The following is a 15,257-nucleotide window of genomic DNA, read 5'->3' as shown; positions in this document are numbered from 1 at the left end:
CCAGAGGTATACTGGACTGTGTTCAACCGATTATAAAATCAACGCAACAAGACAAAGATCGTAACTGTAACTGTGTTCTTGATATTAAGTTCAAACTCTGTTTTCAAACGATACAACGATAACCAACCATTGACTACACAGAACTGTCTTTACATATGTTTTTATAGCCCTTACATTTCGAAAACGAATGTACATTCATGATATGGCTGTTGCCGCTTTTACCATGTCGAGATTTTTAAAATGTTTCTATCCTAAACTGATTTCAAAAAGGAACAAAACTAAATCAATTTAGAATGCTTTGCTGTTGCTGCCTTTGTCGCCAACATGCTATACTTTGACCATTGTTGACCGCGCATGTAGGAGGGTCGATTCTGCTGTAGGATAGGTATTCGTCCATGTTTGGACATTCTACTTTTCATCCCTACCCTTCGCTCTAGCCTAGCTGTCATGCCACATGTCAAACAATGAACCAATTACAAGATGTTGGAACTTCCTGTAGCCATTTTACCAAAAATTCCTAATTCTTTAACATAAAACTCCTAAATCAGTTTCAATGCATTTTAATAACTATAGGACTATTAACTAATCAATTTTCAAGGGATCTAAGAGATATATGATGGAAAGAAGTAGGCAAATGATATGTTTTAGGAGGAAAAAGGAGGTCATAGGATGGTACCAACATCTCTCCCCGACTTAATGAATTAGCATGTCCTCATGCTAACCCCGAAGTGCTTCCCTTGAACTCTGTCCCTGCCTGTATCTCTGCTGCCTTTAGTAATGTATCCACATTATTTTTCACCTTGGCATCTTTCTGACCATGGAGCTCCTGCTTTAATCTTTTGTATTTTTCTTTGAGGGTCTTCTTCTGGTTGTACCACTTAGTGGCCCATTTACAAATATCCGTTTGCTCAGCCTCAAGTTCACTGATTCGCTCCCTTAACTTTTCATTCTTCTGTTGAGTCTCTTTACTTTGCGCTCGGAGCATCTCATTTTCTTTCTTGATAACCTTTTCTAACATATTAGCCTCCATGAGTTCTTCCTTTAATTTCTCAATTTGTTTCTCCAGTTTCTTCTGTTTCTTAATGGGAGGTGGTGAACCTTTTTCCTGCCTGTTATGGCTTTCAACCTCTATATCAGCTCCTGGTCCTGGTGTTGAGTGGTCACTACTCTCAATATCCATTGGTATAGGTGCATTGGATTCAAGCTGGTCTTCTTGTAACTGGGCTTTTGGTGCTCTCCTTGTTCTTCTTGAATAAGTGGTGAAAATTTTATCTTGCTCTGCCTTCTGAGCATCTTCTTTTCTCATTTTCCTAGTCCTTATGCTGCTCATAGGTGGTGGTACCTTGCTTGCTTTGGATACTGGGATCTCTTCATCGATATCCTTCATGAAACCTGAGTTCTCCTGCAGTTCTTCTTTGTCTTCCTCATCTTTAATTTGATTAGCAGCTAAGAACTCCTTCCACGGTTTCCCTCTTCTCTGCAATTCATGCTCAATAAGAATTTTGATTAAGCCAAAGTGATATAGGCTCTTGTCTTCATTTCCCTTCTTCTTTTGAATGGTCTTCGACATCTTGGTTAGGCTTTGTAATAGAAAATATGGTAGACTGATAACACATTGTCTTTTCAAGTGTAGCAGTAATTTAATATGGTATAGATAGACAATACTGTAACGGCCTTCGCAGGTTATGAATTTTTGGAGAATATAGACCATCTCGTCCCAGGGATGCATCAACCAACTCCTTGGGACGCCTTTCTTCCAGTTAACTGATGAGACTCTGGATCTAGACATAAATTGAGTCCACGACTTCTCTTTAAATTGCTTTCTCTTAAAGTACTTCTCCCCTTTTGGGCTAATCCCTATTGACTGGGCTATGGTGTCCTCCGAAACCCTGAATGAGAAGTTACCTATCAGGGCTTTCTCTCCATTGAATGTGAAGGCGAATTGTTTGGTAACCTCTTCATTACTTCCATGAAATTTCTCTAAAAAGGGCAACCACTGTATCTCTCTGAGAATCGAAATGCAATCTTCATGATATTGAGAACTGTCGAACATGCTCGGCTCGACCCTATTGGTCATTTTGGCAGAGGGTCGTGCTCTAGCAATTTCAACAAAGAAATTTCAATTTGTTACCTGGTGGTGTCGCTCCCTTAATATCCAGTATGATGCTCGGTCGACTGTCTTGTGACTTTGGTGGGAGTCGAAACCGAATGGTTATATTTCCCCCTTGTGGCGCTCACTGCTTTCAATCCTTACTGTGGAAGTCACGGGAGTCAAATGCCAGCGTAAAATAACTGAGAATGATGGTGGGATAACCACTACACTTACTTCATAGCGTATTCATCTTTTGAAACAGAGGAATGGCTGTACCGCTTGTATAGATGTCATCATAGGAGCGCTGGAAGCGTATATGCAATACTGGGGTATGATTTCAGGGAGTCCTCTGAATCATTTGGCTACGTCGGGTGGTGGAATCATAATTCGGCCGTGTGGAATACAATGAATAGGCCCGCTTTAACATTTGTTTCTTTCCCCCCTTTTTTTTTAAAAACACAATCCACCACGTGTCCTGTTTCTATTGGTACTCGGCCAAATGGAAGATGTTGGTATGACTGTAGGGTGCGATTGGCATAACAAGGTTGATATGAAAAGGGGTAATGGATTTAGAAGTATGAAATAGGTTGGGGTATGAAGGATGATAAGAATTAACAGTGAGATAAGGGATGATGGAAAATGTAGTGCCCTTGAAATCGATCATAACAGTCACAGTCATTAAAATTAACATTAAAAATTAATCTAAGAAATTAAATGTTAAGAATAAGGAACATATTACACTTTTGTTGGTTATTGTTGCATTGGCATGCTGAGTAGGATTGGCATTGGCATTGGCATTGCTGACTATTCTTTGCTGTTCATCACAGGTCCCCTGAGATAGATTCGAATGCAACAGGTCCCTCTGAAATCTTGAAGATGTTCATGCAGCTCCTTATATGTATACAGGTTCCTTGAGCTTGGGTATTTGATGGAGTCTTGGTGCCCAGCAACCTGTGAATCCTTGTAGAAACTTGATGAAACTTTGTTGAAGTAGCCCTGAAGCAACAGTCTCTTAACAGGTCCCTTCTATGTGTCTTAAACAGGTCCCATTACTGCTGGTGTTGGTAGCATGGTCCTCTGGACAGAACAGGCCCCCCTGCATAATATTTATAACCAGGTCCCTTTGAGATAAAACAATGACAAAACAACGTATTTATTGAAATCTGGAATGCTGGAACAAACTGCTTTGAAGATGTACAGTGAGGAGATGAGATAAGAAATCTTTAAGAATTTACAATGGAGAGATAAGAGAACAGAATGTTGATGCTTCTCTCCCCGACTAAAGTTTTGACTTGTCCTCAAGTCATTACTCAGTTGATAAATCAAATAGTGAACAAAAGAAAGAGAATTCTTACCCGCCAACGAATTGGTTTTCAAGTAAGAATTCGGGGTTAGAGTGTGCCAGAGGCTGGTTTTCACATCTAACCATTGTTATTATATATATATATATTTTTATTATTTTTTATATATTTTTTTTAGTTTTTGTTTTGTTTTGTTTTGTTTTTTTTTTTAAATTTTCTTTTGAATTTCTAAATTGAAAGGAAATGAACTAAGGCAGGGATACTGTAGCTGAGGGCTGCAGTATCTCAACCTCTCTTTGTTGAGATACTGTTTGGAGAAAATCTTGCTTGCTGATGGGCTTGGTGTATAGTTTCAGGCGATGACCATTGACAGTAAAGGAATGACCTTCTCCATCAATAGTTTTGAGCTTGACTGAACCATTGTCGTAAGCCTGAATAATTTGGTATGGGCCCATCCAATGGGTGGTAAAATTGGCTTTATGATCTCTGAATTTAGAGTCAAAAAGTAAAGCCCAGTCACCTTCCTTGAACTGCTTCTTCTTGATATGTGCATCATGCCACTGCTTCCTTTGTTTTTGCATGAGGATTATGGTTTCCTCTGCTTGCTGCCTCATTTCATCCAGCTGGTTTAATTGCTGAATTCTTTCTTGTTGTGCTTGGTCCAAGTCAATTTGAAAATCTGCAGCCAGTTTAAAAGTATGTATTTGAAACTCAATAGGAAGCATTACCTCTTTGCCGTACACCAACTGATATGGTGTAAATCCTGTAGTATCCTTCCACGTAATTCTGTAAGCCCAGAGTGCATCTTTGAGCTTCTCTTCCCAATTCTTCCTGTTCATTGCCACAGTTTTAGTAATGATCCCTTTCAAAGTTTTGTTTGTGGATTCCACCTGCCCATTGGCCTGTGGATGGTAAGGGGTACTTTTCCTATGCTTGATTTGGTATTTGTCTGTAATGTCCTTCACTAGCTTTGAGGTGAATTGAGTACCTTGATCAGTCACTATTTCCCTTGGTACTCCATACCTTACAAAAATCTCTTCAAAAAGGAAATTTACCACTGTGTGTTCTGTGGCTCTAACCAGTGCTTTTGCTTCAGCCCACTTTGTGACGTAATCAGTACATACTAAGATGTACTTCTTACCATTGGAGGTTGGGTTAATGGGTCCTATAAAGTCTAGAGCCCATTTGTCAAATGGCTCTAGGTGAACTTGGGGCTGAAGGGGCATCTCGTCTGTAGCTGTTGGCCTGCCCATTCTTTGGCAGCTGTCACAACTCTTCACATACTTCTTGGCATCCTTGAAAATGGATGGCCAGTAGTATCCAAGGGTAAGAACTTTGAATGCTGTCCGCTTAGCTGCAAAATGCCCACCACACGGTTCATCATGGCAAGATTTTAAAATATCAATTATCTCATCATTTCTTACACATCTTCTAATGATCATATCATAACCAGTGTAAAATAAATCGCCATTAAGCCATGAATATATAGCACTCTGTTTGACTAGTCTCTTCTTTTCCTTTGCAGTAAAGTGTGGAGGTGTCCTTCCTGTAGACAAATAATTGGCCAAATCAACATACCAAGGATTTACTATGGAAATTGCAAATAATTTTTCATATGGAAAAGAATCTTCAACCGGAACAACATCACCTGGATTTTGCAGTCTAGAGAGAAAATCTGCCACCTGGTTCTCTTTGCCTGGTCTATCTAACACTGTGATGTTAAATTCCTGTAACAATAATAACCATCTGGTAACTCTGCCACTAGTTATTGGTTTATTCATTAAATGTCTAATGGCAGAATGATCAGTATGTACAAAGACCTCATAACCAGTTATATAATGTTGGAATTTATTCACTGCATATATGATGGCAAGTGTTTCCTTTTTTGTGACTGTGTAGTTTAACTCTGCCGGTGTTAGATTTTTGCTAATGAAATAAATGACATAATTACAAGATTCCTCTTTTTGGCCTAATGAGGCACCCACTGCAGTGTCAGATGCATCTGTAAAGATATGAAATGGTAGGCTCCAATTAGACCCTCTCAAGACTGGTGCGGTTGATAACTTCTTTTTGAGTAGTTCGAATGCTTGTTGGCAGTTCTCATTCCAGTTGAAAAGTACATCTTTTGTTAGAAGTTTAAACAAAGGTAAAGCTATTTTACTAAAATGTTCAATAAACCTTCTGTAATAGCTTTCTTACCTCTCTTTGATTCTATGGAATTGGCAAATCAACAATGATCTGGATCATTGTTGGGTCAACCTTGATGCCTTGAAAAGAAATATAGCGGCCTAACACTATCCCTTCGTTTAACATCATAAAGCACTTTTCATTGCTGAGGGACAGATTAGCTTCAATACATCTTTTCAAAACTCTCTGAAGGTTCTCTAATGCTTGATCAAATGAATTGCCGTACACTGAAAAATCATCCATGTAAACTTCAACACAATCATGAATTAAATAAGCGAAAATAGCTAACACAGCTCTCTGAAATGTAGCTGGAGCGTTGCAAAGTCCAAATGGCAAAACATTGTAAGCATAAGTGCCCCAAGGACAAGTGAATGTGGTTTTGTCCTGGTCTTCTAAGGCTATCCTGATCTGGTTGTAGCCACTGAAACCATCAAGAAAAGAAAATGATGATTTCCCAGCTAGGGTGTCTAACACTTGGTCAATAAATGGTAGTGGGAAATAATCTTTGAGTGTTGCTTTGTTCAGTTGTCTGTAATCAACACAAATGCACCACTTACCATTTTTCTTGGGCACTATAACCAATGGGGATACCCACTGACTGTCAGAAATAGGATATATAAAATTAACTCTCAACAGTTTTTGCAATTCTTCTCTGACAATATCTTGGAGCATGGGGTTCATTCTTCTCTGTGGTTGCCTCACTGGTTTAATGGTGCTATCTGTATAAATATGGTGAGTGCATGTGTCGGGGTGAATCCCATGCATATCGGTGTAGTCCCAAGCAAAGGCTTTCTGGTATTTTCTCAATAGTCGAATCAATTTCTCTTGCTGAGATGAGTCTAGGTGATTGCCTATGTTCAGAGTTTTCCCTGGACTAATCTCTATGATCTGACTCTGTGTGTTGGTGATGGATTGAACTGGAAAAATATCGTGAAATGTGGTTTGCAAAGATTGGATGGTGCATGTTTCCTGAAAGTTTTGGGCCAAAAGTACATTTGCAACATGATATTGGTCATTCCTCAAATTTTCGGAAATATGAGGTTGAGAAAGGAATAATTCTACCAAATCATTATTGTCTTGTTCTTGGAAATCATAGATTTGGTCAATGCTAAAAACAGATTGTACTTCTTCTTTATCATTGAATTTATCATCAAGCCACAAATTGTGTGTTACTGCTGGTGATTGTGCCGATGGATAAAGAGTGAGTTGTTTTCTTTCGGTCCCTCTTGAAATAATCATGTTGCCCGATCGACATCATATGAATGCATCAACAGTCGCTAACCATGGTCTACCAAGGATGATAGGGTGCCCTCCTAAATTGGATTTGGGTTGAAGAACTAAGAAATCCACTGGATACTCCCAAGAGTCCAGTGAGACAATTATGTCCTCCAAAATCCCTTCAGGAATCACTTTAGACCTATCAGCTAGTTCTAGAACAATCGTTATATGTTGCAAATTTATGAGCTGGAGTGTTCTCATGGTTTCAAGAGTCATGACATTGATTGCGGCCCCAAGATCTATCAAAGTGTTTGGAATTTGTATGTTGTTAATGATGGTGGTCACTTTGGGAATGCCAAGATCAACATACTTTTCCATGGAGATGGTATTGGTCATAAGGCCTGCTAAATGTCCTATAACATGAATGGTTTGAGGATCAATCCTTTTTCTAGCAGGCTTCTTGAGGCATATGTCTTTGATGGCTTTAGTATATATGGGAATGTCTTTTATAGCTTGCAGCAGTGGAATTTTTATGTAGACATTCTTGAGTTCATCTAAGACATCAAACTGTGGTAGAGAGAGTGGAGGTTTTATTTGGACCAATCGGTCTGGAAAAGGTGGATGCAGTGGTTGCATCTGTTTATCTTTGGTATCATCGTTTGGTTTGCTTTGATTTGTCATTTCATTTTCATTTTCTATGTTTTCTTCTTGCTTATCTGTTATTGGAGAATCTTTGTGGAGTACCCTACTAGACCTCAAGTTGATATTTTGCAAGGGTAGTGTGGGATATGAGGTTCCCTCTTCTACATTGTAGGCTGGCCTCTCTGCTCTATTATTTGGATTTGGGACAGTTTGAGCAGGAATTTGAGTGGGTCTGGGAGGTTGTGAGTTAGCTGGAAATTGCAGTTGTGGTGGATTTATTGGTGGAGGAGCAGGCAGTGTTTGTTGAGTAGGTTGAGGCTGATAAACAACTTGCTGAGGATACTGCTGATATGGTTGAGGATGTGATGAATACGGCTGATGGTATTGTTGATATGGTTGTGAATATGGTGGGTATGATTGAGGATATGTATGATAGGATTGAGAGTACTGTTGAGATGGTCTCCATTGTTGCTGTGGTTGGTTTTGGTGCTGCCATGGCATGGGTACATTCCATGAGTTCTGTGCATACATTTGATCATTTATAGGAAATTACAAATTTTGAATTGGAAACATACCTTGAGGTGCTGGCCTTGGCTGCCATGGTCTCTTTGTGCCCATGTAATACACGTTTTCCATCTCTGCATTAGCTGCCATATTACAATTCTGCAAAACCTTAACTTTAGGACAGTTAAACATATCATGATGTTCAATACAAAAAGCACAAACTTGGATGTTTTCTAGTGGGCAATCTTTTAATGCATGTTTCTTCCGGAATTTTGGGCAGAATATAGCCATTATCTGATCTTCATCTTCTTGTTTCTTCTTAGCTTTTAAAGTGTCAATTTGGTTCCCTAGGGTGCTTAACAGATCTGTTTTAAACTCTTCTAACAGATTCCCTATTTCAGCCCTTGTGACACTTGCGGAGGCAGATTTTGTGACTTTGGATGACAGGGTTCTTTTTCCCATTTTAGCTTTGCTCCTTGAATACTTTTCGCATAACTTAGCGATTTCTTCAAAGGGTAAGGCAGAAATGTCACCATTGCCCATCAAGTTAAGATCATCCATGTATTCCTCTCGGATACCTTTCAAGAATATTGCGCGGATCAGATCAAGAGGCATAGTTCGGTGTTTGGATTTTTGTAAGTTGTAGACAAACCGTTCTAAGTATTCCTCTAAGGTTTCATCCTCTTGCTGGCTCATTCTAAAGATATCATCTTTAGAATCTTTGGATCTACAATAAGGCTGATATTTCCTTAGAAATATTCTTCTCATGCCATCCCAATCAACTATAGCATGCTCACCAAGCCTCATGAACCATCTTAAGGCTGATGCCTTTAATGTCGCTGGGAAGAGTCTAAGCCTATGGGCATCATCTGTATAGCCATATGTTCGACATACAATGTCAAACTCGAACAAGAATGAGTCTGGATCTTCCGAAGCCATACCATAGAAGTTTGGTAGCACGGATGGAGGTATGTTTTTCATTTTGATCTCATCATCTTCCTGTGATTCATGTATAGGAAACTTAAAAGTTGACTCCTCTTCATCTCCCTGTCCTTGATGTGGTACTGATCCAGCTCCTTCCTCAGCCATTCTAATAGGTCTCTCTGTGTCAGTGTCACTTGTTTGAAAGAGGAGATTAAAGAAAGATTGTTCGGTCACTGTGCTACTTTCTCCTTGTGTGGAAGATCTAGGAAAGTGCTTCTTCTGCGATTTATGTGTGAATAAAGTTTGCCTTTCGATGAGAGTAAGTCTTTGTCCTGACTTTTGTTTTTCTTCTAATGCCTGGATGAATTCCTTAGCTAGTGTTGTATTCCCTAAAGAGTCTGCTCCTGATGATGATGGGTTAGTTTTTAGATGGTGGGGGGTTTTTACGAATCTACCCTGACTGTCTCTAAATCTAGGCATAAATGAACATGATTTCTAACTGTGTTTTTGTTTGTTTTTGTTTATTGAATTTTTTTCTTTTTTCTTTTTAAATCCTTTAAGTACGCCTCCCCGGCAACGGCGCCAAAATGTAGTGTCCTATCTAGGGTACTAGACTAGGCTATATTTATTATCGACTAGGATGCGTAGACTTAGAGGCATGCATCTAAAGTATATAGACATAAAGGATTATTAGCTAAGTGGTTATGATGGTAGGTCACAGGACTTCTTTACGGAAGATTGAGGTATGTTACCTATCACCCAAACACTTAGGTCACTCAGTTAATCTACTTAATTACAACACTATCACTCAATGCATTTACCAAATTAAAACACTGTGTATCACTTCAAACGAAGATTTCAATCTCCTTACAGAGACACCATGCATAAAACCCCTGTTCAGCAAATACTCAGAATTCACTAATATTCATGCAAGATAAAGACATATGGAAATCATAAACATACTTTGAAATGAAAGCAGACTTCAAGACATTGCTTTAAAAGACAACAAAGGATCGAATCCCTTACAGGATACAATTCACAATCCCAGTGATGAACTGTTCAAGCGCTATCATAAACATAAACCATACGCATTCTATTGGAATCAACAACCAATTCTAATTACTGTGCATGTTATGTAATACCCTAAGTTGCGAATGGAAAAGAAATAACAGTATACCAGTTTAATGCAGGGCCCGTCCGCGTTCCAGAGGTATACTGGACTGTGTTCAACCGATTATAAAATCAACGCAACAAGACAAAGATCGTAACTGTAACTGTGTTCTTGATATTAAGTTCAAACTCTGTTTTCAAACGATACAACGATAACCAACCATTGACTACACAGAACTGTCTTTACATATGTTTTTACAGCCCTTACATTTCGAAAACGAATGTACATTCATGATATGGTTGTTGCCGCTTTTACCATGTCGAGATTTTTAAAATGTTTATATCCTAAACTGATTTCAAAAAGGAACAAAACTAAATCAATTTAGAATGCTTTGCTGTTGCTGCCTTTGTCGCCAACATGCTATACTTTGACCATTGTTGACCGCGCATGTAGGAGGGTCGATTCTGCTGTAGGATAGGTATTCGTCCATGTTTGGACATTCTACTTTTCATCCCTACCCTTCGCTCTAGCCTAGCTGTCATGCCACATGTCAAACAATGAACCAATTACAGGATGTTGGAACTTCCTGTAGCCATTTTACCAAAAATTCCTAATTCTTTAACATAAAACTCCTAAATCAATTTCAATGCATTTTAATAACTATAGGACTATTAACTAATCAATTTTCAAGGGATCTAAGAGATATATGATGGAAAGAAGTAGGCAAATGATATGTTTTAGGAGGAAAAAGGAGGTCATAGGATGGTACCAACAACCCCTTGAGTTGAAATTCGAATTTGTGCTTGGGAGGACATGTAAGACCCTTCTAGAACCTCCAAATAAGCCTACACATGTCACAAAACTCATAACACATATATAGGTATATGAAACTATGTTAATTTCCTAGTTTTTAATCATTAATTCACTTATAATGCATAAAATAAATAACTTTGGAAAATAAGGATTCTAACCCATATGTTTGTAAATAAAATTACTTGATGTAGGGTTTTAGGGCTAGATATTAAGGAGATGAAGGCTAAATGGACATGAAATGATGGAAATATGGATGAAAATGGAAGACAATTTTGAGACTCAACATACCCCCCAAGTGAAGTTGTTGCATGTCCTCATGCAACTATTGCATTGATTCATTTATCCATAAGTTGATCCTTTTGAAATGATTTGCTTCTTTATGAGATTTGACTTGTATGATTTCTCTTCAAACTTTGCGTTATCATATTCTCTTTTGCAAAGTGTAATATATTTGATTGCAACATATATTTTTGATGGTTGGTTCTTGTGTGACAATCAAAATTTTTGAGTATTGGTTCTTATGTAACAATACTTTTATTTTTTTGTTGCATCAAAATACATGAAAACATTGAGAATTTTCTTTTCAAGTCCTCTAGTAACTATCAATGAATTGATAATTTGCAAAGCATATAATATTTTGGAATCATACTGCAACAATAGTTGATTGGGAAGAATATGCGAGTTGGAATGAAATGAAAATGTATGATGGTGTATGAAATGTAAATGTGAATTGATGTCCCTCCCTCCCAACTAAAGGTGTTCTTAGTTTATGATAATATGAGAAAGGGAGTGTAAATGGAGTGATGAATTTTCCAAAATTACAATTTTATCTTTTAAGGAATTGTATGACTAAAAATTAGAAAACAACATACCTTCACTTACCTTCAATGTGGATGAGTTGTGTATATTGAAGAGTGTGGCTGTTGATGTTCGATCATGGAGCATGTAAACAAAGGAATTTGATCTGCTTCTTTGTTCTTTTTGTGCTAATGACAAGATTGGGATCTTTATTGCTACTGTTACAAATTGATTCCTGCTGCAAACTGATGAAATGATGTAGTCTTCAATCATTACAAACTCTGATGGTACAATTCTAGTCATGCGAATAAATGTATTGATGTCGAGCATGAAGAGAACTCATTGGATTACCACCCATTAATGAATGTCATTAACCAATGCGAGGCAAACTCACCATTAATGTCAATGAGTGCCAAGGTACCTAAGTATATCTTGTGAAGTGCAAATAGATGAGCTGATGTCGAGCCACTTGCAAGATCCAATGATCAAGGGACATTGATTTATTCCCATGATTGTGAGTGAGAGAACTTGTCATTAAGGCATAGAAGCCTCAAGGTACTAATAAGGACTCTAGCCTTGAAACTAGATAATGTGCTGATGTTGATAGGCCAAGACTTGTTAGAAGGGAGGCCTTAATGAATCCTCCTCATCTAACACGAGCAAAAAAACAATGATTTTGAAGGATTATGGATGAAATTTTTTGCAGTGGATCAAAGTTTATTTGACAAAACGAAAAGGAAATGAAATGAATTAGCTTTGTAAGGAAGCTGAATGGTTTTATTGCTGGATTGCAGGTTAGTGAAAGCAAGGTAGGAAAATGAGATGAAGATTTTATTGACTGAATAGGTAGGAATGCAATGGTAAGACTGCTATATGAAAGGTTTTGAGATGGTGTGATGGATCTAATTTTGCATTCTTTATCCAAAATCATGTGCTCATGCTTGGATATTTCATCTTTGATGTAGCTTTGATCAATTTATTAAGAAATATGTCCTTTGAGAGACACTGTTTGCTTGTGGTCATCTGTTTATCTTCCTGGAACCTGCAAAAAAAATAGTACTTTTTCTGCAATGAAATGTAAGATTATCAAAAGAGAGAGGTGATCAATCTCTCTATTTCTGACATTTACACAAAAAAACTAAGAATTTGTATTAATAAAACAAATTCAGGAAAGAAAATCAAATGATTTTTTACCAGTTTCAAAACTAGAGCCTTAAGTTACTTGTCATGTCTTGTCAGCAATTTTTTCATTCTTTTACTGTTTCAAATTCTGATGAAAGCTTACTCATTGTGTATATCTCATAGAGATCTTTCCAACGACGTTTGAATCGTCGAAAATTGATGTTGTATGAGAAAGTTTTGCTTATTTGAATTTTTTGTGAAACAATGAAAATAGTCATGCATGAGTGTGACATGGCAACATGATGCTGATGTGAAAGATGAAGCAAGGAGATAATATGACATGCTGATTATGAATTTATGATTAGAATGCATTGTCAACAAATAGATCATTGAATTGAATACATAACTGTAGAATTATTTTTTAATTACATAATTGTTTTTCAGCTGCAGAATTGCGCATTTCTTACATCTAAAAAAAATCCTGCATGGACAGTTAGGTATACACAGCTTATGCATGTTTTTTATGAACAATTAATCAGTCTAATTTTTGAATTAATCAATACCTTCTCTAGAAAAATGAGAAAATACACCGGAAAATGCAGTAATTTTTTTTTATTAAAAAGGCAAAGTGTTTTTTTTATCTGCATAAAAACAACGAAGAAATTTCCATAAATTTATTACCTTCAGATGTTGAGGCCGTAGTCTTTTTTGCTGCTTTGTCTACAAGACTCAAAGAAACATTATCATTATGTATAGATTTGTTTGTACAATTATGAGAGGTCTTTTTCGTTAAAACAAATTGACAAAAAAATTGCAGATTTTTAAAATGTAGACTCTTGAATAAAACTTGATAGATCTAAATGAAAGTACATGTTTCTTCTTTAGATGAGTTAGATGGTAAGAATCTCGAAAAAATAAGCAAAGAAAAATGGTCAATCATTCCTTGCCCTGGAAGGTTTGTTGTCCATGTTTCCACTGCCTCAGGGAGGGAGGAATGAATCAACATGAGGTTCTCATTAGCCTTTGCACTTCACTTCTCAAAGTGATCTAGGGCAACATATAATAAAGCTCCAGGTGATGTGCTTCCAATCTTAAAAATGGATTCAATAGAGTCAGGCATACACTGCATAAATTCCATATTGGAATTTGTTGACTCACTACATGAATATTGGCAAAGTGTATCACTAGAAAGATTGTCCTAGAGACTTGTGTCTGCAAACTTGAAATAGACAAAAGAAAGCTCGCTCCTTTATAAGAGGTGAACCTCTCATTCATAGAGAACTCTCGATCTATCTACTTTCAAAAATAGTTCACAGCTTCTAAGCCATGCCACCATTGGATGTTGTTCGAATAATTTGAATAATAGATGATCCAATCACAACAAAGACAAAGAAACCAAGCACAATTGGCCCAATTGGATACAAATTGCCTTTCTTTATTGTTGTTTTAGGCACAACTCCCCTCTTCAGGATTTGTTTTTTGTTTTTTTTTGTTTGTTGTTTTGTTTGTTTGTTGGTTTGTTTGTTTGTTTTTTTAATCTCAACACTTTCTTGTCTGCAAGGTACCTAGATGTTGTCATTTTTCTGTCGAGAGATTACACCACCGATGTTAGATCTGCAAATTTTGGCTGCAATTCACAACATTTTTTTTGAATATGTTGAGCTCCGCAAAGTGTGGAAACACACAACACAACAAACCTTACAGAGACAACAATTGACAAAATCCTCACACCATCACTTTCATGGATCAAAACCACAATTGACTTTAGAATTGAATCACGTGTACCTCTAATGGAAAATATTCCGCATGCAGATACTATTAAATCAAATGAATGTATAACAAGAGGGAAGAGAATAAAACCAAATGGAGCTTCAATCTTACATCGCTTAGCCATGGTACCTCCAAGTATCATTGCACTAATTACCTCAGCAACAATACTTTCAAAAAGGTTTGCACCACAAGTTGCACAATCGCCAACACTGTTTCCCACCAGGTCAGCAATGACAACTGGGTTACGTGGATCGTCTTCAGGAATACCCTACTCCACTTTCCCAACCTGATCAACACCTACATTTGTAGCCTTTTTGAATATTCCTCCTCCATGCAGAGAAAAAAGTGCTAGAAATGAGGCCCCAAATCCATAACCAACTAGAAGAAGAGGCAATTAAGTCAACTTCATTGAATTTGATGTATCCATCCCTAGATATACATAGAATGAGGCATATAGAACTAGTACTCCTATACCTGCCATGCCCACTACAATGATAGCTGAAAAGCCACCAAGACGAGTAGCAACCTTTAAAGCTTCTCTTGCTGACCACCTTGCAACACTAGGAACTATAACATTTGCATGCACAGAAACCCACATGCCAACATAGCCTGCAATACCCGAACACAAGGCTCCAAGAAGAAATGCTAAAGTTGACCTTTCAAGTCCAAATGCTTCCTATTGAGGAGTTGTATTTCGAAAGAGATATATATCCAGGATAACAAATGCTAACCAAAATTTCCATTTTTGAAATAGTACCATACTGATTCCTAAAAA

At 37.5% G+C, this 15,257-nt stretch overlaps 1 protein-coding gene across 1 annotated transcript; it reads right to left on the bottom strand.

Annotated features, from left to right (window-relative positions):
- Positions 1-14,031: 14,031 nt before the first annotated feature.
- On the bottom strand, positions 14,032-14,291 carry LOC149205060 (uncharacterized). Its single transcript, XM_089393411.1, has 2 exons — positions 14,248-14,291; positions 14,032-14,194 (listed from the first exon to the last, which is right to left on the bottom strand). The coding sequence occupies exons 1-2, from the start codon at positions 14,289-14,291 to the stop codon at positions 14,032-14,034; spliced, it is 207 nt and encodes a 68-aa protein (XP_089249537.1).
- Positions 14,292-15,257: the final 966 nt, after the last annotated feature.

This window comes from Pinus tabuliformis, chromosome 1_2, assembly GCF_031772625.1.
Source record: "Pinus tabuliformis cultivar Carrire ecotype Pingquan chromosome 1_2, CPIR1, whole genome shotgun sequence".
NCBI classification, from domain to species: Eukaryota; Viridiplantae; Streptophyta; class Pinopsida; order Pinales; family Pinaceae; genus Pinus; species Pinus tabuliformis.
Note: the sequence above shows the minus strand (reverse complement) of the source record. Positions and strands in the feature narration are given on the sequence as shown.